Source organism: Labeo rohita, chromosome 13, assembly GCF_022985175.1.
Source record: "Labeo rohita strain BAU-BD-2019 chromosome 13, IGBB_LRoh.1.0, whole genome shotgun sequence".
Classification (NCBI taxonomy): Eukaryota; Metazoa; Chordata; class Actinopteri; order Cypriniformes; family Cyprinidae; genus Labeo; species Labeo rohita.
Genome location: NC_066881.1, coordinates 10,519,541 through 10,543,845, shown reverse-complemented (window position 1 = coordinate 10,543,845; position 24,305 = coordinate 10,519,541). Strand labels below are relative to the sequence as shown.

General features: G+C 33.8%; 2 protein-coding genes across 3 annotated transcripts; both read right to left on the bottom strand.

Annotated features, from left to right (window-relative positions):
- Positions 1–2,872: 2,872 nt before the first annotated feature.
- ifit8 (interferon-induced protein with tetratricopeptide repeats 8) lies at positions 2,873–5,671 on the bottom strand. Of its 2 annotated transcripts, none has more exons than XM_051125721.1 (2): positions 5,384–5,671; positions 2,873–4,604 (listed from the first exon to the last, which is right to left on the bottom strand). In XM_051125721.1, the coding sequence occupies exon 2, from the start codon at positions 4,494–4,496 to the stop codon at positions 3,189–3,191; it is 1,308 nt and encodes a 435-aa protein (XP_050981678.1). In that variant the 5' UTR covers positions 4,497–4,604; positions 5,384–5,671; the 3' UTR covers positions 2,873–3,188. The 2 variants fall into 2 exon arrangements, with proteins under 2 accessions (XP_050981678.1, XP_050981679.1); XM_051125722.1 differs by having other exon boundaries at positions 2,873–4,498.
- A 296-nt stretch (positions 5,672–5,967) lies between these two features.
- On the bottom strand, positions 5,968–10,848 carry comtd1 (catechol-O-methyltransferase domain containing 1). Its single transcript, XM_051125726.1, has 7 exons — positions 10,696–10,848; positions 9,790–9,959; positions 7,307–7,412; positions 7,106–7,224; positions 6,610–6,664; positions 6,377–6,510; positions 5,968–6,210 (listed from the first exon to the last, which is right to left on the bottom strand). The coding sequence occupies exons 1-7, from the start codon at positions 10,730–10,732 to the stop codon at positions 6,058–6,060; spliced, it is 774 nt and encodes a 257-aa protein (XP_050981683.1). The 5' UTR covers positions 10,733–10,848; the 3' UTR covers positions 5,968–6,057.
- Positions 10,849–24,305: the final 13,457 nt, after the last annotated feature.

Sequence of the window (24,305 nt, the reverse complement as noted above, 5' to 3'; positions counted from 1 at the left end):
ACAAACAAAAAACAAAACAAAAACAAAAACAAAAAACAAACAAAAAAAAAAAAAAAGAGAGGGTACATAAGCAGTTTATATATCTTACACAAATATTTACATTCCATATGGTATTACAATGAAATGTTAATACAGAAATTTAATTTGCAGATTAGCACCATTAAATAACCTTATTTTATGTGAACCTTATTTTATGTGTTAAGGGATGAGCATATATTAATCATTTTAACCGCTTTACTATTTTTAGATTTTGACATCACATCTATATACATTTTAATCTCTTTTTCAAGGACTAAAAAAAGAGGTTTGCACTTTGTAAACTTGCATTTATGAATGTGAAATTTAGATATAAATAAAATGAAATTTATAATAAAACACACATCCTTTAAAGAACGATCTTTAATAAAATAACCCAAAATCACATGTCTATAAGATAAGGAAAATGTTTTTAAAATATTACCATCAATGAAAACTTTCACATTATTCCAAAAATGCTGGGTATATTGACAGGACCAAAACAGATGAGAGATTGTTTCACTGGAACATTCACAAAAAGAGCATTTTAAATCAGTATCAATTTGAAATTTTTGTAGAAATTCTTTTGTAGGATAAACTCTATGGATTAATTTCTATGAGATTTCCTTAGCCTTATTTGAAAGGAGAAATTTTTGAGGTAATGCCCAAACTTGAGACCAGTTTACATTATTAAAGATACTGTTCCAGAAGCTGAAGAAATACTCTTATTTAAAAACAGGGATCTAATCTTATAGTTATTAGGTTTAAACCCAGAGAAACAGATAGAGCCAGCTGAGGTATGTTCAGGTCTAGGAGGATCGACATAAAGTGCTGTTGTCCATACACTGCTTTTAAAAAGCATATGTACACCTGCAGGTATGGCCCTAGTAAGCACCTTGAATTCTTTTAATGTAACAGGTCATCGTCCCTTTCATGGTTTGAACTCCTCAAACACAAGTAACCTTTTTTTTTTATTATTATTATTATTATTTTTTTTATCATATTATCAGTAGATGACAATCCGTTAACCCTGCCAACCATGTTTACAGAAATATCAGCATTAAAATTTTTTATATTAAACACCTTGTAGTGTCGTGACCTTCAGCACAAGTTTAACAATGGCTAAATTAACTGTAAGCCTTGATACTTTTAAAAAGGAATAGCTATTGTATACTCCAGCTTGGTCACACTTTAAGTTGGGGGTTAGTTCTCACTATTAACTAACCATTAACTGTGACTTTTGCCTCAGTAGACTCCTAATTTGCTGCTTATTAATAATAAGGTAGTTGTTTTGGTATAGTGTAGGATTAAGGGATCTAAAATGTAAAATAAGGCATTCATATGTGCTAATAAACAATAAATAAACAATCAATATACTAGTAATATGCATGCATACGTAATAAAGCAACTAGTTAATAATCAGAATTGGCCCATAAACTGAAGTGTTACCCTTTTTTATTATTAGACTATACTGTATCTTGAGATTGCTTAATGCATCGTTACACAGCTGCATTTAGGCTGCTCTGTGCCTGCTCAGAATTCTGTGTGTAAATACAAAATGTTGCATGCAGACTAAATTATGACCGCTCTGACCTGCTTAATATCAAAATATACGGTGTAAATAGATTTATACCACCTCTGAACAGCATTAAACAGTATATGCAGCGTAAATTTGGCATTAGAATGTTTCAAAACTTTACATAATTGTCATATTTTAAATTATTTTCTTATAGTTTTGGAGACATTTTTGTCTGCTACTGTATTGTTGTTATGGTTTAATATATGCATAAAAATCCTTATTATGTTCCTGCAAGTTCTGCAAGATGTTATATACTGTAGCATATGTGATTTCCATGATGGTGTTGTTATTTAACAACATTACTGTTTCTTCATATTGTCAGATTTGCAGATATTTTACTGCAAAAGCAACATTCTTCAAGCTATAATGTACATGTCTGTGCTGCAGAAAAGCACAAGTCAGCTCTACACTTTCACTCATGCTGAGCGGTCACTGTGAGCTGGAATCAATCCAACAGCACAGCTTCTACATGAGCAGCCAATAGCAATATAAGCATCACAAGTCTGCCTTGTCTCATGTGAGTGCATCTAGTTTATAAATAAATACTTTAGATTTACTATATAACACATTATTTATATAATCTAATTATTGCTTATATTTAGCATATTTGTCATTTTGGTATGCCTCTGTTTTACTTTAATGAGAGCAGTGTTAACTGGAATAGATACAGAAAGGAGACTCTGCTTACTGATGGGAAAAACCCTGAGTTACATAAAAATATTCAACAGATTATAATTTAATTTAATTTAATTTCAAATGTAAACACATTTTAAAATTAAATTTCAAATGTAATAAAAATTTTATTTGAAACTTAATACAATTAAAATATAATAAAATATAATAAAAATAATTTTAATTTAAAATGAGATCAAATTAAATATATATATATATATATATATATATATATATATTTTTTTTTTTTTTTTGAGAACGTAAAATACCATTTTTATTTTTATTTATTTATTTTTTTTTTTAGATTAAGCAAAGTAGCCCATTCTGTTTTGAATACAAGCAATTTAGCTCGTATTCACCCAGCTTGTATTGATTTAGGTGCATGTCTGCTGCTTATTTCAAATGAGAAAGTATATAGTTAACAAGTTAATGGTTAGTTCCACTGAAATAAAGCTGCTGCACTCTGACCAGGTGTCATGTTAATTTAACAGCATAATTCATTATATTTTAGATGTTGGAACAACTAAAACCTCTGATAATATTAAATATTTCCTAAAACTTATAAATAAACAACAAAAAAAATGTAACATGAAAATATGCTTTATTTTTCAACTTTAAACCTGGAAAGGGTTTATTTATTGCTTATCAGGAAGAAAAAGTTTCAAAACTTGAAAATCTGTAATTTTTGTAAATATGTGTACAAACTGGGGTGTAATTGATAAAATACACTTGACAAGACAGATAAAGACTATATTATGTTAATATACACAGATTATAATACATCTATAATGAATTTATATTATTATATTTAACTCTGTTAAAACTCAGTGGGTAAAAAGAAAAGAAAAAACAATTCAACAAAAAAGTAGAATTATTGCTAAGGCTACGACTGGAACTTGAACAGAGATTAAAGTATTCTTTCTTAATCATCTTTGTTTTCGTTTCTAAAGGAATCAAAGAGTGTCCGAATCTCATATATGTCCCTTATGCCCCGCTGAAGGACTTTTGTCAGTCTGTTTCTGCAGGCGATCCATTCGGTGGACACTCGCCCCAGCATCATTCCTTGTTTGTAATGCTCAACCGCAGATTTCTCGGAGCCCAACCTGTACTGTTTGAAATCCCCATACATGCGATGCCAGGCCTGGCGGTCAGCTGGCCTTAGGTCAGGAAGGGCAAACAGCTCAGTAAACTTCTGCTCTGCTTTAGCCGTCTGCTTATGATCTGCATATCTCAGCGCAAGCTCCAGCTGTGGGTATATGTAGCCTGGGTTTAAACTGGCACCTTTCTCTAAATGGTGAATGCAAAGACCTAACAACTCCGGATTGTTTAAATCATTCATCTGCATGGCTTTCCAGCGGTAATTGTTGGCAATCTCATGATGTAAACGTGATGATTCTGGTGCATTCTTCAGCATTTCCAGCAATACTTCCAGGGCCTTTTCATAACGCTGCTCTTTCTTCATGAACTTTGCAACACGCAAAACAACACTGAGGTTATCCGGAGCCATCGTGAGCGCTTGCGTCATGTACTGCCATGCCTCTGTGTTATTTACGTTCTCTGTGTTCTTGTAGCACTTGAGCCCCAGATACACATGGATCATCGGATTGTCCGGGTCCAGGTTCAGAGCTTTCTTCAACTGGAGCACAGCAGGAGACTCTTCAACCGCTACACGCTTATATCGACCAATCTTCAGTCCCTCCAGACGGAAGAGAGAAAAAGCAAAGCCTGTGTTCCATTCCTTGTCATCCGGCTCTTTCTGCAAAGCTTCAAGGAAACTCTCCTTAGCCCTGATGTAGGTCTTTCTAGAGAACTTGAGAAGCGACCAGGCTTTTTCGCTTTGAACTTCTCTGTGAAGCTCTGCTGGAGACGGAGCAGGGAAAGCTCTAAGGATTTCATTTACTTTCGCTATGTAAGTTTCAGCCTCAGTCACACTGCCCATGAGACTGTGCACCCAGGCCAAGTTTCCATACGTCACAATCACATTGCTGTCATCGTCTGGATGTTCCTTCTTTGCTAGTTGCAGGGTCTTAAGTGCCTCGTCGTTAAATCCTTGTAAATGTTTGATAAAGGCCAAAAAATTTAATTCTCTTTGTTTTAGGTTTCCTTCATATTTGCATTTTACTGCCAGCCTTTCACGAACTTTCACTTCGAGAAAGTTAAGATCAGCATCTTCCTTTTGCAAGTCCCAAGTAAAGTGGCAGAACAACAATTTAAGCTTGTCCTCAGACATCCCTGTATTGTTAAAATGCAAAATAGATGCAAATGTTTGCAGTTTTTCTTTTTCAGTTTCCTTGAAGCAGTACAGTATATCTCACTGACAACTTATTTTCAATAGGACCTACAGAAACAAACATTAAATGAACAGTAATATATAATTTCCATAAAATGCTTTCTTAAATATGATTTACAGTTTAAGTCAAAGGTTTACATACACTTTGTAGAATCTGCAAAATGTTAATTATTTTACCAAAATAAAAGGGATTGCATGTTATGCATTTATAAGGGGGTGAAAACTTTTTGAATTCAAAGATCAGGGTAAATTCAACTTATTTTATCTTCTGGGAAACATGTAAGTATCTACTGTAGCTTCTGAAGGGCAGTACTAAATGAACAATGAATTGATATTTAGGCAAAATAAGAAAAATGTACACATCTTCACTTTTCAAAAGTTTTCACCCCAGCTCTTAATGCACCGTGTTTCTTTCTGGAGCATCAGTGAACATTTGAACTATCTGTAATAGTTGCATATTGTTGTAATAGTTGTAAACTTTTGAATGGGGCCATTTTTATAAATTCAGCTATTATTTTCTCTTGTGGACGACATGCAAACATATTTTATGTTAAATATCTTATCCAGGTCAGTATTTAATTAAAAAAAATAACATGCATTTTGTATGATCCCTCTTATTTTGGTAAAAAAAAATTAACATTTTGTAGATTCTGCAAGGTGTATGTAAACTTTTTCAACTGTATCTTAATTTAAAAGTATTCTAGATTAATGCCATTCTGATATTACAGTATTTTCTTTTTATAGTAAAACTATTCTTTATGTAGAGCTGCTTATTTTATTCACTTATTTACATAAATCACATTATGAAAAAAGTTACAAAGTCTTACCTTCTATAAATCTCCGAGTTCCTCATCCAAAAGTTGTCTGGTTCAATATAGACACTGGGGAGGGTTTTTATAGGCTAGGGTACGTTATCTATTTTGGGGACAATATCGAGATAAGTTTCACTTTCCACCTATTGCTCTGATTAAGAATAAACGAAACTGTAAGGGCACAACGTCAGCAACCCAGTAAAATGTAACTACTGCAGAATATGCGTGTCAGTGAACATGTCTAGATCAGATATGTAAAATTATTATCAGCGACAGAAAAAAAATGCCTTTAATGCATCTAAAATGCATTTCATTAATTCGTTATAGGTTGATCTAATAAAATCATATAATCAGTTTAAATAAAAACTTTAAATATCATTGAGAAATAGTAAAGTACAAAAATAATGAGGAAAATTACAAATAATCATGTTGCATGAGTAAGTACTAAAAAGTCAACACGTGTTTACGTATAGCACAAATAACTTGAAAATGAAGAGTAATGACGCCATCTAGTGGCGAAACCTTATGACGCAGCACTAATATTTGCTACGTTTATTTTTCAGCTTTAGAAAGTTTTTCTTTTTAATAACAGCACACAGTTCTGTTGAGTTGAGTTATTTATTCAGAACATTCATTTTCGTTATGTAAGTGTTTATTGAGAAGATTTATTAATTGTTAAATAATCCAGATTATCTTTTTTGTGCCAGTGTCAGGCCATCTCCAACAGTAAGCATACTGAGATCGATCCGCTCATCTTTATGTAACTTCTTGTTCAGTTTGTCTATGGTCTGTGAGGAAAGGTCATCTTCAGCTGGGTTAATGACCTTTCCACCCCAGAGGACCTGAAGAGAAAAGAGACACCAACTTACAGACAAATTTGAAATATATTTGAATTATTACAATATTTGTACTATTTAAATAAATCTGAAAAATTTAGCTTTGCACCCATACTGTACACTCTCAGGAAAAAAAGTCACATTTTGAAAGGAGACTGTACTGCGTACTTACATTATCAATAGCTACAATGCCACCCTTTCTAACGAGCTGGAGTGACTTTTCATAGTATAGTTCATAATTCTCCTTGTCAGCATCAATGAACACAAAGTCATATGTTCCAGCTTCACCAGCAGTTAGGAGTTCATCTGTAAACACGCACGATTGATTCCTCTACAGATTCACTTATATACACTATATATAATATATATATAAAATGATATATTGCAATAGTATTTCATTTTTACCCAAGGTTTCAGCTGCAGGTTTAAGGCGAATATCCATTTTATTCTCCACTCCAGCCTAAAGAAAAAAGAAAAGAAAAACACATTTTTCATCTTTGCTTTTCCCAAACGTGTAGGGTGTTACTTTAGCGTCATATCATAAAACTATAGGATAAAAAGAGAAAACTGTCAATAAAGCACTTTGATGTTTAGCAGATATCAGCACCCAGGTGTACATTCACATCTGTCTCCATCAGCAATCAGTGTAATCTGATGGACATTTCTGCATCTCTCCCTTCATTTGCTACTGGTCAGATGGGCTTTATACTGATGACTGTGTTCTTGCAGTGGCAGGCAGTAATCAATATCGAAATTGAGACGTGTAGGTGTATGTGGAGGAGCAATTTAACAGATACAGTTGTCTAAACCTGTGACATGTCCTAATAAAACAAGTTACTTCAGCTGTATTGAAATGTACAGAATACTATGGTGAATTACTGTAGGTTTTGCCTTGATTTACCTCTTTAAAAAATGGCTTGGCTATATTCACATATTCCTCATTAATTTCGCAGGCCACCACGAGTCCATTCTCAGGAACTACCAGAGCCAGACTTAAGGCATTGTATCCTGTGTACAAACCTAAGACAGATGCAAAATGTGTTTAGGTAAGCAGTAAACAGTAAAACACATGATTTCCATGAGTTATGTCGCTTTCTCTCACCAATCTCAATAGTTTTATTGGCTTCTATGAGTTTTGCGAGATTAGCCATAAACTGGGCCTGCTCAGCTGCCACCATCATCAGGTTTTCGGGATCCTCCATAGTTCTCTTGAATCAGAAATATATAAGAGTGAAAAAAGACATTTGTGCAGTATATTCCCATCTGCTGACCTCTAGTGTTAGTGTGTGAAACTACATGTGGATCTAAGACTCATATTAAAGGAGAAGTCTATTTCCAGAACAACAATTTACAAATAATTACTCACCCCCTTGTCGTCCATGATGTTTGTGTCTTTCTGTCTTCAGTCGTAAAGAAATTATGGCTTTTGAGGAAAGCATTTTAAATTTTTTCTTCATATAATGGACTTCAACTGTGCCCCGATTTTGAACTTCCAAAATGCAGTTTAAATGCAGCTTCAAATGGCTGTAAACCATCCCAGCCGAGGAAGAAGGGTCTTATCCAGCGAAACAATTGGTCTTTTTATTTATTTTTTTTGATAAATAAAAATATGTATACTTTTTAAGCACAAAAGCTCCTGAAATGCTTTCCTCAAGAACCGTAATTTCTTTACGACTGAAGACAGAAAGACACGAGCATATTGGACGACAGGTGAGTAAATTATTTGTGAATTGTTGTTCTGGAAGTGGACTTCTCCTTTAACATGTACAGAAGTGTTTAAAGTCACCTGGAAAAACCTGGAAATATGTAGAATTTCATGTTTTTGAAGAAAAGAAAATTTATGATACGCATTTATTTGCAGAATTATTGTCTTTACAGGTTGTAAGCTCGGATTAATCTAATCAATTTCACTGTACTTCAGGAAGTTTAACTTGAACAAGTAACATGTCAGTTTTGTTCTGGCCAACTGAAAAAATAAGTTCTACAGAAAATGGCGCTACCAATATTGTGTTTTCACGACACCTCATCAGTCCGCCATATTGGCCGCACTGAACGTAAACAATGCCGCTGAACCTAACGAAATTTGCATATTTTGCTGTTTATTGCTGCTAAAAAAAAAGGTTAATTATTGTCATGTTTTGGGCTGAACTAAACGGTCGGACCAGGAAAAACATTTGGAGTACTATAGACTTCCAGAAGGTTTAACAAATCAAGGAGAAGAGTGCAAAAAACTGTCTGAGGAACAAAAAGCAGTTGTTGTTGTCCAAACTGAACCAGGATTTCCAGGGCAAGAATCTTGACAACATTTGTGTTTGTTCTTATCATTTCCAGTCAGGTAGGTGAAATATTAGGCTAATATCTTACTTAGTACTGCTGTACATATCTTTACCACCTATTACCTTTAGTTTGTCAAAACATTGCATCCTTTGCTGCCTATTAAGTCCTTCTCTATATGATTTAGCAGCATCCACATGCTTTTTCCGTGGTTTAGACAGCATAAATCAGTAGAACAACTTATTCAGTAGTACATTTACTGTGCAATCATGCTGTTGTTTACATCAGAGTATCGCCAAAATGGCCGTGCATACGTGTTACTGACCAAATTGGGACGCAAGTGCAAACCCTCTATGGTGATTAAAGCTAATGATCCCAAAGTTAGCTCAGATCACGTCAAACCATGCAAATTATTATTACTGTTATACTTTGTTCTCAAATTGTTAATGTTAACAACATCAACATTGCGTGACTATGTGTATTTAGTGTATATTAGCGTTATCTGTAGAGTTCAATTTCTGTACAGTCGCATGATACCATTTGAATGTCATCTAAAGAAATTGTGCTTTTAACCTCAAAAAGCAATATAATGTTCATTAGAACTCAAAAATGACAAGTTTCCAGCCGCTATAAGAGGAGGCTACAAATGATCATTGGGGCTTCTTCTTTATTTATACAGACGTGACGCAAAGACGAACCACCTGGGGCCTGTACCATAAAGCTGGAATACCTGGCTAGCCAGGTAAGTTTTGGTTCAGTTTACACCAATCCTAGCAGCATGCTTTTAGCAGCATTCATTGTCATAGTAACTTACACTCCACAGCTAACCTGCTCCAGGGCAGGCTATGTACTGGGGAAGAGATCTCAAACTGAAATTGGACCAAACAGATGCGAGCAAAATGTTTAACCAAAAAAAGTTATGGAAGGTAGCTTTAAGATTTTAAGAAATTTGTGTCATTGCTTCTCTTTTGTACAAATAGTCAGATGTTCTTGTTTCCTTTGAAACACAAGATAATGCACAAGATGTGTGAGAAGTATTCAAGTTAAAGATTTGATGTTTTTACTGTGTTGACTTTTTCTCCATAGTGTGATTTTTGGTGAATTGTATTGAACCCAAAACCTAACCAAGACATAAAAACTGTACCTAAAAAATTAAACATAATACAGTGATTAAAAATAAAATACAAAGAGATGCATTTTCATAGTGATTTCAGACTTTTGAATCCTGCTGTACACTTTCATTTCTTATATATGATTGAATTATTTTATTATGTTTGGTGGCACATGTCCTAAAGGCGTTTTTCTACCCACTAGTCGTAGTTTGGTCAGCACTGGATGCTCCCTCAAAGAGTTATTGATCACATACTGCAGCAGAGGATTGTCTCCTTTGTGACTCTTGCTGATCAGAGGAGTCTGACAGTCAGGCTGGAGTCCTTGTGACGTTGGCATGTGGCAGACAGAGACTCCACTTGCATGCACAACTTTAATTCAGAAAAGACAAAAATTCAACTATTATAAACTTCACATAACAGACAGGAACATCCAAAGAGCAATACAGGGAAACATGAAACAACGACCAGCCAACACAAATGAAAACCCAGCTGTTTAAATAGACAGCCAAGCTAAACGAGATAACAAGGGGGCGTGGGCAATTGTCAAACACCTACAGGAGTAACTATAGAAACAAACAAGCAGACTAAGGAAACAGGGACTAAACTCAGGAAGTGAAGACAGAAACAACGGGACAGAAAAACACTTCAACATAAGAGTCTAAGGACAGACACAAAGCACACATGACAATCCTACACATAAAGTGAACAGACATTATTTAAAAAGTATAAGCCATTGCTGTGAATTGTAATGAACTGTAACCATTGTAATAAATGTACTCATAATTTCAGAATAGGAGAGCCAACAGTATTATTGTTATACGGTATTTGTACAGCTGGCTTATCAGGGTGGCATTTACCTGCTGCAAAGTCTCTGGTTATTAAAAGGCTTATTACCATGACATTAAACACACTAGATGGCCTTTAAAAATGTCCTTATACAACTTCTAGGCATCCAATTTTCTTTGATCAGCAAGAAGCGTTGATACCTTCAAGCCAAAAACACCCCAAAATGTCAAGTAACTGCATTTACCAAGCATTTGTATTTAGAAGTCAAATTAGTGCATATTTACCTATGTGAACATAATGAAAGTAGCTATAAACTTACCTGTTAATGCCAACAGGAGGCTAACAGTACAAAGCATTTTAATGTCAGGGGCCAGACTTAATCAACAGAAACAAAAGACAAGTGAAATTGTGATGTGTGCTAGTGAGACTTTTATTTAGACTAGCTAAGGCAGAAAGTCCATGTTTTGTTTGTTTGGCCCCCTCAGATAAAAGGACACAAGGCTGCTGTTTGCATGATATTGACTTTAACAGAGTTTACCCAGTGGTGGACGAAGTACACAAGTCAAGTACTTGTAAAAGTACAGATACGTATAATAAAATATCACTCCAGTAAAAGTAAAAGTGCTCCTCTTTCGATTTTACTCGAGTGAAAGTACAAAAGTACCCAATTTTTTATGTACTTAAGTAAAAAAGATTAGAGTAGATTTATTTTGCAATTTTATATAGGTTACTTCGTTGAATTTTATATTAGCACATATTGTTTATAATCCTACTGCTCAAAATATCTGGGATTTTCCCAAAATAACCACTATATGGAGTCAAAATACATTTTTGTTGTTGATATGGACTATGTTGATGAGAGTGATGTAGTAATATTCACTGTGAAGCTTACACTGCGATGTACCTGAGAGAAAACAGATAATTAAGAGTTAAGGAAAATATAATTATATTTTCATAATGATTTTTTCGCTTCAAACATTGTCTGTGTAAAAACACCCCTGGCCAAATGCCCCAAGAGGGCATCACTTCCCAATTCCATAATTACTGTAGTTACCATGTTCTGAACATCACATCTTTTTCCCTTGGATGTAAAATATTTGGACTTTATATCTGAAAATTACCTCAACTTAGCACCAGCAAGCTTCTTAGCTAGACAGTTAGCATCAGCTAACAATATTTACTTATCTTCCATATGGTTATGAATAAACATTCATATCTGTCTACTCTAGTTGATCCAAACAATATAAAAATGTATAATGTTGCTAAACAATATAAAACAGACGTCACGTAGGGCTACATGCATAGCATTTTAATAAAACTGTTAACGTTACGGCAGCGAGGAATATGAACGTGCATGAGTTATTTTTTTAAACTGTTATTTAAATTTTTCGTTTTTGACCTAAAACGGAGACACTGATGTTGATGTGTCTGAATTCAAGCATTTCAGTGGGCTTAAACAGATCAGTCTTTACAGCAGATGTAATTCACAAACAACGGACAGCTTTGACCTAATTATGATTTTCAGTTACAATAATTAATTGGGGAGAATGACATATAATTTGCAAAGAGCTGTGATTTTGAGACCTTTCAGGAGGCTTTCAGGTTGGTTTAAAATTATTTCCAGTGCAATCACAGATTTTAGTGGCATAGTAGACCAGTCTTCTCATTTACTGTCGCCTGTATTCCAGTCGCTGTTCCATTTACTATTATGAATGGTAAATTACACAATAAATTCTCATATTTGCCATTCAACTTTTGATTATCATGAATTTTTGTTCTTTAGTTAATGAATATTTTATCAGCGTGGACCTTGCTTTACCACACATCTTACATAACTGTGTACAAATAGCAACCTTCACCCAGAAATAACACAATAACAAAGAAAAGTAGTAAAAGTAAATAAAATAAAAGTAAATATACGAAAGGTGATTACAGTTTTTTCAGTTGCTAACATCATTTTATCCTATCTGTAGTCACATTTTCAAAACTCTAAACACAATAAGCACAACATCCATCTGTTGTGACCGTACCATTAACACAATTTGTGTTGTTTTCACACAATATGCAGTCAATTACCACGTTTCTAAAATGCATACATTTTCTTTTCATACAAGCTTACCCCAAACCAAAATCATGGTTCTTTTTAGTCTTTTTTGGCAAATGCTTAAACACAGCATGTCAGAAATGAAGATCTAATGTTCCAAACCTTAAATACAGTATAAAGCTTCTTTTTCCGCAACAAGAGCAGCTCAAAGTATTGAAAAATATTTCTATATAAAATATTTTAACAACTAATAAGTATTTTTAAGTAACAGATCAATGAAATATTTAGAAATAGCTGATTCCATTCTCATTTGGAGGAATAAACAGGTGTTGAAGCTCTTTACATCAACATAAAAAGACCTCTTTGAATTGGTTTTGTGCAGAACAACACAAAGAATCAAGGAGAGAAAAAATAATGTCTGGGAGAGGGAGAGAAATAGTTGTAGGAGGTAGAGGAGTAGTTGGATCAGAAAAGGGGAGAAGAAAAAGTAGGGGAGAGGAGTAAGAATGTGTGCTGGACTGTGCATTTTTATGTTTGTTTTTTTCCCTTACACATGAGGAACCTACAAAAGCTTATGTCTGCCATGGAATATAAAGGGTACAGGGTAATTGTGACTTTCTTATCTCACAATTCTGATAAAGTCTGAATTGCAAGACGTAAACTTGGAATTCCAAGAATATACGTCCAAATTGTGAGATAAAAATGGTCATAATTATCGTATTTACTTGTTTATTCTGTGATGGAAACAAGCTTGCATAGTAACCAAAGGCCACGTATGTTGGAATTTCTGTTGATCACTGGCATCAGCTATCATAGGGCACCATCCACATCCAGCCCTGACCCACTGGAAAGCAATTGCAATCAATGTTCCAATTGAATTTCTGCATAGAGGACCCTATCTTTTTCTATTGTACATTCTATAAAGTAATGATGACTCATTCTGTTTTAGATAGTATATTGCCAAGAAAGAACACATTCAACACCTACAAATGTAAAATGGGTTTCTGTTTAGGGTAAAATCAAATTACAAAAATAAACAAACAAACAAACAAACAAAAAAAAAAACAATAGATTTAAATATTGTCTCTTATATTTGGGTAGAACTGAAACATGACAATCAATGCAGCTTTTGTAAAGCCATCAACTGTTAGTATTTTGACAGTCACTGTGCTATGATTGACTATATGTTTCTGTTGGATAGAAACTAGTGCTAATGTTTTGACCGAATGACTCGTTTTTGAATCGGGTTTGCTGTGTTTTGATAGAGTTGGTATATGTAGAAAAAGGCATTCAGCATTTTGAAATGTAGAGTTTGTATTTATTTAACAAAATATGGTTTTGGCCAGAAAATGAACAATTTGGCTAATTGTGTGATGTAGGTGTGTTGCTGTGTTAAGAGTTTAGAAAAAGTACTTCAAGTATTGGTAAATGCTTGTTAGCAAGTGAAAAAAACTGTAATGTAAAAAAGTTGTTTATTTTTATTTATTTATTTATTTTTTTAAATATATCTCATTGTAGTTTTTTTTTTTTTTTTTTTGATAATGTTTTGTTTAAGTTAAACTAAATAAAAACAAGACATATTTCCCTGGAAACTAGATGTAATAGTATTATCTATATCACGCAATATCTATATCACGCAAGTCAGAATTGCCAGAAAAAATTCAGAATTGTGAGATACAAACTTGCATTTGCGAGGAAAAAAATCAGAATTTCGACTTTTTCAAGCAATTCTGACTTTATAACTCGTAATTGCAAGTTTATATCATGCAGTTCTGAGAAAAAAGTCAGAATTGCCAGAAAAAATTCAGAATTGTGAGATACAAACTTGCATTTGCGAGAAAAAATTCAGAATTACAACTTTTTCAAGCAATTCTGACTTTATAACTCGTAATTGCGAGTTTATATCACGCAGTTCAGAGAAAAAAAGTCAGAATTGCCAGACAAAATTCATAATTGTGAGATACAAACTTGCATTTGTGAGAAAGAATTCAGAATTGCAACTTTTTCAAGCAATTCTAACTTTCAAAAAGTCAGAATTGTAAGATAAAAAATCACAATAACATTTTTAATTTTTTTTATTCAGTGCTGGAGATGCGCTTCCATATAGCTAACTAGTAACCCTTAGCAAAAGTAAACGTAAGTGTCTTTTTATACACATACTGCTCTCTAGTGGATGGCAGATTGTCTATGCAAACCCTCAATGAAGCAAGAACATTAGAGGGCATATCGGGCTTGTTTGTGCAAGACCCTGTTGTGTTGTTCAGAGACTGCTCATTTCAATATTGCCCAACTTAATGAAATGCATTTTAATTGCCAGTCTTTGTAGTAATAGGCATGCATGTTGCCCCTGGAACACTAACTCCCACACACAGTAATGAACTGAAAGTGTAAGTGTGTCAGATGGTAAAATTGTTTACTTCATCTCATTACTGGTGTTTCAAATGGCACATTTGTCTGTGTGTGTGTGTGTTTCACAACGAGAGAACCAGAGCACAATGCAAAGAAGAACGCAATCCCAGTATCAGAGACTGGGTGGTGAGGCGTTCTCAAAGGAGAGGCCTACTTCCTCTGTCGATTCGTTAATTAGGTATGCACGGATGCAAACAAATCTCCCTGCCCACACATAAGTCATCAGCAGTGAAATATGGGGCATGACTAGCGCTGTCTTTGAATCTTGCTCATGCTGTGTTTAATGACAAGAAGAGATGCCTGTAAATAACAGTTCAAGTCCGCTCGCTGAAAATCAGATGGCGTGTTCTCGTATCCTCTTCTCCCACTGCTCCGGGAAGCTTATGTGACGCTAATTGTTCCTGCTACTTGTGCCAAGTACCCACTGTTCTTCGACACAATCTACAGACAGGGCCCGGTCCCTCGGCTGCTCTCTGTGTCTGTTTAAGGACTGAAAGGATGCGTCTTGCCATCTGCGGAGAGTGCTTCTCTTCCTGTTCCCGGCCCTGATTGTATTTGCTCTTCCTTCGGCTGTCAGTGCATCACCTTGATATATGCTCACAAACCCTCTCAGAGGGCTCGCGTAAGCAATACAAGGAAAAAAGCCCCGTGCTCCTGAAAGAAGAAAGGAAAATACATACGAAACCGTTAATATGAAACAAAATAATTCAAGAGGTTGCGGCTGTTTTCTTCAAATGTAGCAAATAAATAGAGATGTATTTTTAAAAATGCATCACTGTTGCAAAGAAGCTGTTGCGAAAGTCTTCTCATTTGCATTTAGAGGTGGCTGCCTAATGTAGACAAAAAACCATTAAAAAATAGCACACAGCAATATTAGGTAACTTGTTCATATGTGTGTAACTTGTTCATATATATATGTGTGTGTGTGTAGAGAGAGAGAGAGAGATAACCACACATGCATGTTTTAGTATATTATTTATTAATTCTGGATGCAGAGAATGCGGTACTTCATTTCTTGCAGCAAGTGGCAGTGTTGTCTACATAATGTTACATTTAGACTGCAGTTTGCTATTGCCCCTCTGAAAAGAAACAGTGTAAAATAACTGTAATATAGTGATCAAAATGACAAATTTGCCTTGGAACTAACAGCCAGTTTATGAAAGCAAAAAATGTGCATTATGAAACAATAATTAGATTTAAATGTTGGACTTGTACAATAATAATAATAACATTGTTATTATTATTATTATTATTATTAGTTTTGTTTTTAAGTATCTGTTATAGTGATCAAATTTACTTAGGAATTAACAGCGAGTTTATTAAAGCAAAAAATGATAATTATGAAAACTATTTAGAAAAATAATTCGATTTAAATGTTGTACTTGTATGATAATAATAACATTATTATTATATATTTATTATTATGATTAGTATTAATTTCCTGAGTAGTTAGATGTTGGAATGTTTCTATCTATCTAATCAATTTAACATTATTATTGTTTATTATTATTATTATTATTATTATTATTATTATTTTAATATCTGTCATAGTGATCAAAATGTCAAATTTACCTTAGAACTAACAGTGAGTTTATGAAAGAAAAAATGTGCATTGTGCAATGTGAATTATGAATGATATTAATAATTAGATTTAAATGTTGTACTTTTATAATAATAATAATAATAATAATAACAACAACAACAACAACAACAACAACAACAGTAATAATTTCCTGGGTAGTTAGATGTTGAAATGTTTTATTTACATTTTAACATTATTATTATATTATTATTTCCTGAGTAGTTAGATGTTGGAATGTTTCTTTATCAATTTAACATTATTAAATTATTAAACAGTTGTTGTTGTTATTATTATTATTATTATTATTATTATTATTTTAATATCTGTCATAGTGATCAAAATGTCAAATTTACCTCGGAACTAACAGTGAGTTTATGAAAGCAAAAATGTGGATTGTGCAGTGTGAATTATGAAATATATTAATAATTAGATTTAAATGTTTTACTTGTATAATAACAGCAATAATAATAATAATAATAATAATTTCCCGAGTAGTTAGATGTTAAAATGTTTTTATTTAAATTTTAACATTATTATTATTATTATTATTATTATTATTATTTCCTGAGTAGTTAGATGTTGGAATGTTTTTATTTAAATTTTAACAATATTATTGTTGTTGTTGTTGTTTTGAAATATCTGTGTAATAGTGTGATATTTTGATAACAGTGATCAAAATGACAAATTTACTTTAGAACTAACAGCGAGTCTATGAAAGCAAAATGTGAATTATGAAAGATATTAATAATTATATTTAAATGTACACAGATATATCAAAACAATAATAATAATAATTATTATTATTAGAAATGGAAATTATTAACAACAACAAAAAACAACATGGTTGTTGTTGGTGGTGTTATTATTATTATTATTATTAATCTTGTTTTAAAGTAAAGCAGTAATATTTTTGATAAGGTGTCATTTGTTGACATTAGTTAATGTGTTAACTAACATGAATACATTTATTACACTATTTATTAATCTTTGTTAATGTTAGTTAATAAAAATACAGTCGTTCATTGTTTGTTCATGTTAGTTCACAGTGCATTAACTAATGTTAACAAACACAACTTGTGATTTTATAAATGCATTACTAAATGCTGAAATTAACAATAACTAAGATTAATAAATGCTGTAGAGGTTTTGTTAATTCTTAGTTCATGTTAACTAATATGGATAACTAATGAACCTTACTGTAAAGTGTTACCAGTAAAGCGTTTATGCAAGTAAACAAAGAATAAGAAGTCCATGATGAGGACATACAGTATATATCAGATATAAGCTGGTACAATTATTTTTTCTACCTTTGTATCGCTTCTCCACTGTAACAATGTGCCAAACCTGGTCTGCATAAAATTATGCTTGAGTGGCAGGTGCAGTTGTTTGACTTTCAAATCACTTAGGCATCTTTTTTTATTAACCTTGCATGTAAATAAATACAGATTTCAATTTCTATGGAGTTGCACGTGGAAATGACAGTCCTCAAAACATCAAACAAACTGCTTGAGGGCAATCGCACCATCGCAAGCCCTCTAATGTGAAAGGCACTGACACCTGAAGCAAGGTGCAAAAAAGACAAATGTCATTTTTTCAGAAACAATTAGCGAGAGAGCCTTCGGATTTGAGGATGGCTCGTCTTTCCAGGCTGTCAGCTCCTCTGTATGGCAGAGCGAGGCTGCTGTGGAGCTCAGTCTTATATCACTCGCTGCTGACATCTCCCTGTCTGAGCAAGTCAGGCCTCTATAGTGCTACATGTACACACACACACACACACACACACACAGACTGCTTCACATACTGCAAGGAAACCTTCTTCACCTGAATATTAAACAGTGCTGAGATCTCCAGCTTTTAAAGGGATGTTGTTTCTGTGTTTTCTGCTTGTAGGCAGCAGTAGTCAGGACTATGCAAAAGATGTTGAATCTCTTATTACATTATTGACCTTTTCAGAGCAACATCATGGGGCCGTTCAGATTTAAATGCTTCCAAGATATATTTTGTTAACCATTAAAAATGTAGACTCCCCGCATCTATCTACAGAAAACGACCAATTATTACTAATCAGTTATCTACCTATTGCAAAATGCTCTGCAAAATGTCTGTTTGTGGATCTAGCATTTGGTAGATAGAATTATTGTTAAACGCATACAGACATTCAGTTCAGGTCATGTGTGTGTGATCTGGGTGTTTATTTACTTTAAAATTTTTATGTTTCATTCACAAACTAGAGCTGTTAATAATAATAATAAGTAATCATGATTATTCTTGTAATTTTGGACATATCTTTGCAACGCAGAATGAAACTAATAATATGACAGTAGTTTCAAAAATATTGTGTTAAACATGTTTAATTACATGCTACCATTTAAAATTTTGGAATGTCACTTTGTAAAATATTTTTACAGTTTAAAACATGTTTTCTATTTTAATATATTTTAAAATATGATTTATTCTTGTGATGGAAAGCTGAATTTTCAGCAGTCATTACTCCAGTTTTCAGTGACACGCAGTCCTTCAGAAATTACTGTGGTGCTCAAAAAAGCATTTTATTATTATTATCAATATATATATATATTTTTTAATTTTTGGTGAATGCTAAAAAAATAATTGAAAAACAATAAAAAAGAACAGCATTTTAAAAAAAAAAAGTAAACCTTTGAATGGTAGCGCATATCATATATATCCTTTAACAGGCAAAAATAAATGAATTAAAAATCATTTTCACATCCCAAATTTTTTTATATAATTTTAAATATAAATTCTCCCATTCACTTGGGATTTTTTGATGAATAATAAAAAAATAATAAAAAAATGTTCAAAAGAACAGCATTTATTTGAAATAGAATTTTCTGTAACAATACAAATGTGTCAGCTGTCACTTTTAAATGCATTATTGCAGAATAAAAGTATTGATTTTTTTCTAACCAAAAAAAAAAAAAAAAAAGCTTCAAACATTTGAATGGAAGTATATATCATATATATCTTTAATTTAAATAAATAAATCAATAGAAATCCCTTTTGAAAACTGTTTTTCAAAAATTGTAAATTGTAATTTTAAGATTTTTTGAGTAATAACGAAAAATAATTAAAAATGTTCAAAAGAAAAGCATTGATTTGAAATATAATTTTCTGTAACAACGTATAAGTCTGAACCGTCGCTTTTAAGAGAACAAAAGAACAGAAGTATTAATTTCTTCAAACCAAAAAAAAAAAAAAAAACTTCAAACCTTTGAATGGTAGTATAAATAAATAAAAAAATAGATAGATAGAAATATTAATGTATATAATTATATATATATATAATTTTTAATATAAATTCCTCATACTCGTGTTTATTTTTAAAATGTTTTGATGAATAAAAAAAAAATATTCAAAAATGTCTATTGCAGATACAAGTATTAATTTCTTCAAATAAAAAACAAACAAACATTCTAACCTTTGAATAGTAGTATATATCATATATATCTTTAATTAACATAAATACATAAATAAATGAAAAAATAAAACAATCAATCCCATTTGAAAACTTTTTAAAAAATGTTTATATAATTTTCAATTTGAATTCTCCCACCCACTTGTCTGTTAGAGAGCTGCTTCCTTGCAAAAAGCCGCTAACATATGTGATGGGAAGCTTCAGTTCCTTTATCTCCATACTGCTGACACCAGGGCTATTTACACCACCCAGTGCGTCTGAAATGGATGTCCTTTTGTACAAAGTCACTTCATTTTCCTTCCCCATTATTCTTGGTTCTGCCTGTGAATGTCCTATAATTGCCATAGTTGAAGTGCTAATGATAATGTTATAACTTGGATCAATTTGCTGTGGCAATTGGACCTTTTTAATTGAGTCGATTATCAAGCCTGTGTGTGTTGAAGCTTACAGAGCCAGTGCCAGAGAGAGCTCTCCCCAGGTCGAGTGTATGTGTGTGTAATGTGGGGTTTAAGTGCCCCGGGCCGCAGATAAGGGTTCGGGGCAGAGATGGAGGAGAAGACGAGGAGGCGAGGGCAGATCATAGAGCCTGCGCTGTAATATTCCCAGACACTCACCACATCTGAAGTTAATCCAATCATGAGAGATGCCTTACTTTCATCAGCCCCAGACGACACTAGCATGAGGTCAAGAGCAACTTGTATTAGCACAATGATGTCAAAGAGAAATGGTGTAGATAATTGACTTTCAGTTCCTTTCAGAAGAAACCCGACAGCCAGTCGGCCTTATGCAAAACAAAAACGATTGCCAGCCGTGTGTTTAACAACGTCCAAACTCGTGGGAGCCATGTCGGCTCCTATTCCTCAGCCGTTCTCCGTCTGGAGCAATGGACAGCCTTGTTGAATTATCTCAAACGGAGCGGGATGCCAACATGTCTCTATGCTGAAGACTCGCAGAAGGCTCAGAGGAAGCATGACTGCAGGTCTTTGTCATGTCACGGTCGCACTTGCGCGGCGAGTTCCTGCTTCGGAGCGATCGTCTGCTGATTTGATCGGTTTGATTACCAGCTAGAAATGGCTTGAGGAAGTTCTCTAGTTTTCTATGAATTATCCACTATCATATCCAACATTTTAGCTTTGTGCGACGTGTTAGAAGCTGATTTAAAAATATTTCTTTAAAAAACAAGACAACATGGCCACAAATTAAAAATCTGTTCCTTCATTTTATGTAAATTGCAACCATTTTTTATTCGTCTGTTCCCTAGTTTGTGGCCACGTTTTACCTAAATTAAAACTAGGGAGTAACGATGCATCTCCGCTTCCTTCCGCTATAGAAAAGTGAAAAAGTATGGCCGCTGTCATTTTGTGAAAATGACATTTAGAGCCAGAGTTTGTGCAGTAGTGATCATGAGGTGGAGCCACGGTATCATGTGCCTCTATATACATTTCCGCAAAACTAAAAAAAAAACAAACCTTTATGTACAAATCACTGCAGAGTTTTGATTAATAAAGCCTAATTCTCACACAGTTACTTGTAGAATATTATGTTATGATTTCAAAACAATTTTAACATCCTGTGCGATTTGAAAACTGATACTTTTGAATGTTGTCGTCACATATACAGCTTCATAATAAATTGTCTAATTCAGTACACTGGGTAAAAAAAGCTGGGTTAAACACAACCCACCTTGGGTTATTTGGCAACTGAAAACAGAACACATGCTGGGTTATTTTGACCCAGCTGGCTGGGTTAAATGTTTTTACCAAACATGCTGGGTTATTTATTTAAGTCAACTGTTGTTTAAAAATTATTTTATTGCTGGCTCATAACAGACTGGAACTTATGAAAAACATTTATTATTAAGCAAGAACCAGTGTTGCCAAGTCTGCGGGCTACTTTGGGCTACTTTAACACTGCTGCTGTGGGTTGTTTGTCATGTCCACGGGTTGAAGCAACCCCAATAAGATAATATTTAGCCCCGGAATGCTAATTTTACCAGGGGAATCCCGCCAAAAAAATGTATATTTTACCCCCTGGAACGTGATTTTTACAGGGGGACCCCTTTTGAAACATGATTGGACTACTAAAGTAGGCTACTTTCAGTAGCAATTGGTAGGTTTTGCTGTGAAAACCTGGCAACCCTGGCAAGAACACACTGAATTTGTTTGGGTGAATACAGCATAGTTTACAATATTACATACATTTAAACTCGATTAACAAGCATTTAAGACATAAAAACTGTGACATTTAAAAGTAGCATTTTAATTTTAGTGTATTAAACCGTTCGATGTAATCGCTTTTTACAGAAATAGTGCTAATTCTCGTGCCAGTGTGTTGCTGAAAACTGAACTGGTTAAGGGCTGCTGTTCGGCGGGGTAACTCCGAACTTCAGACCACCACCTCACGTTTCACTCATAGCTGAAAGATGCCGTGACTGATTCCAAAACCTGCCTGTAAACAAACAGTACTGAGATTAGAGAACATATTTTAATATCAAACTAAATTAAACTCGGTACAATAATGAATAAATTCCATTTATTTTATGTAAGGCTGTGCTGAGAACCTGTCTGTCCTGTAGAGGACTCAAAAAGCCGTGCAGGCTTCTGACTGTAACTCAGCAGCTGGGTTATTTTGTCAGAGACAGGCTCAACCCAGCAGTTGGGTAGGAAAAAAACCAGCGTTAAATGACCCAGCAGGTGTTACAGACAAACTACCCAGCACCTGGGTACGAATATTAAAAATAACCCAATAAAATGACCCGACGGGCTGAACCCAGCATTTAGGTTAAAAAAATAACCTAGCATTTCTTAGAGTGTAGGTTTGCTTAGTAGCTCACGCAAAATGGTGTTCCACTTGAGTGATGAAGAGTAACCACGTGTAACCAAAGGATGTTAAAATAGCACGGCTGCATCAACAAATGAATTTTTGTGTCACTGTTGCATTTGTTAACATTATTGGTTAGGTTTAGGGTTGTGTTTGGTGTAGGGGATATTTCCAACACGATAGAGCATTAACCTTTAGCGGCACACCCCGGATATTTGAATTCTGAACAGCTGCAAAATGTACCTCATGCAGCGTAATAACAATACAGCAATATGTGCCTGTAATAAAAACGTGTCACTGTGACGTATTGAATGTGTTTTAGCGCCACTCTCTGGACATTTCACTTAGAAACTGATGTGAAATGTGCAGGAAGGTACGTAATTATGGTGATGCAGAAATATATATAGAGGCACATATTTTCATGAGCCTGGGTTGGATAAGAACTTCCTAAAATGATGGAAACCATCTTTGGAAAAAATGTATTTTAAGTGTAATTTGATTATTTAGTTTGTCTCACGTTGCATTAGATTACATGGAGAGGGTGAGGTTTATGACCTATACAGGGTCCAGCCACCTGGAGGCAATCAAAATGTTTTGTCTTCACTTTTCCGCACTTGTGCGGCACACTTGGTATGACATAGACATTATTTAAAGCTGCATCTTTGTCGCCATCTCTGTTTGAAAACTGCAACTGCAGTTATTTGCGGAATTCTCTTCTTTACATGGGTTGTGCATTAGGACGGTTCCTGATGAATCTTATGTGTGATCTGTCAGTCAGTGCTCAAGTGTGGATATTCACTGTACTTTGGAATTACAGATACTACGTCTTGGAAGTATGTCCAAAATAAGAAGCTTTGTTGTATTTTTTTTATAGTAAATCGCGCTACTAATGGTGATTAAATCCAAAGATCAACGTTGCGTGACTATGTGTATTTAGTGTGTATTAGCATTATCTGTACATTTCAATTTCTGTACAGTCTAATCTCTAATTATTATACTATTCAAATGTCATCCAAAGAAATATTTCTTTTAACCTCAAAGAGCAATTTAATGTTCCTTAGAATTCGTTCTCTTTGAAATACAAATCTTTTGTAAGTACAGCCCAGTCTTAATCAGAAGCACATTTAAAACTGGAATATCTCATTTCAGTCACTTTCATGTGTTTCATTACCATCATGTACCGATTAAGACTCTCAAAATTGTTCTCAAAATGTTTTATTATTTTGTAAGTTTAATTATTCTAGCTGAAATAACAAGAGGCTACAAATGATCTGACACCTGCAGCATCCACATGATATAGCCTAGCTGGGACTCCTTCTTTATGCATATTGCATACAGACGTGACAATGACACAAAGACGAACAACTCAAATTAGAAAACATTACAAGCTTACCGTTGTGAGTTGGGCTGAGATGATTTTGACCCAGGTGAAAAAAGTGCACTTCCATAATGTACTTAAAGTGCTTTCTTTTCATGCACTAATTTTGTACTTAATATATATGCATAAATTATTCTTTAGTACTTCTTACTTCTACTTGAAATTGTACTACAAGTGGTAAATAAATACATTTTTAAATACAGAGATAGTATGATAAAAGCACATTTTAGTTCATATTCATGGTGTCCCAAAATAGCACA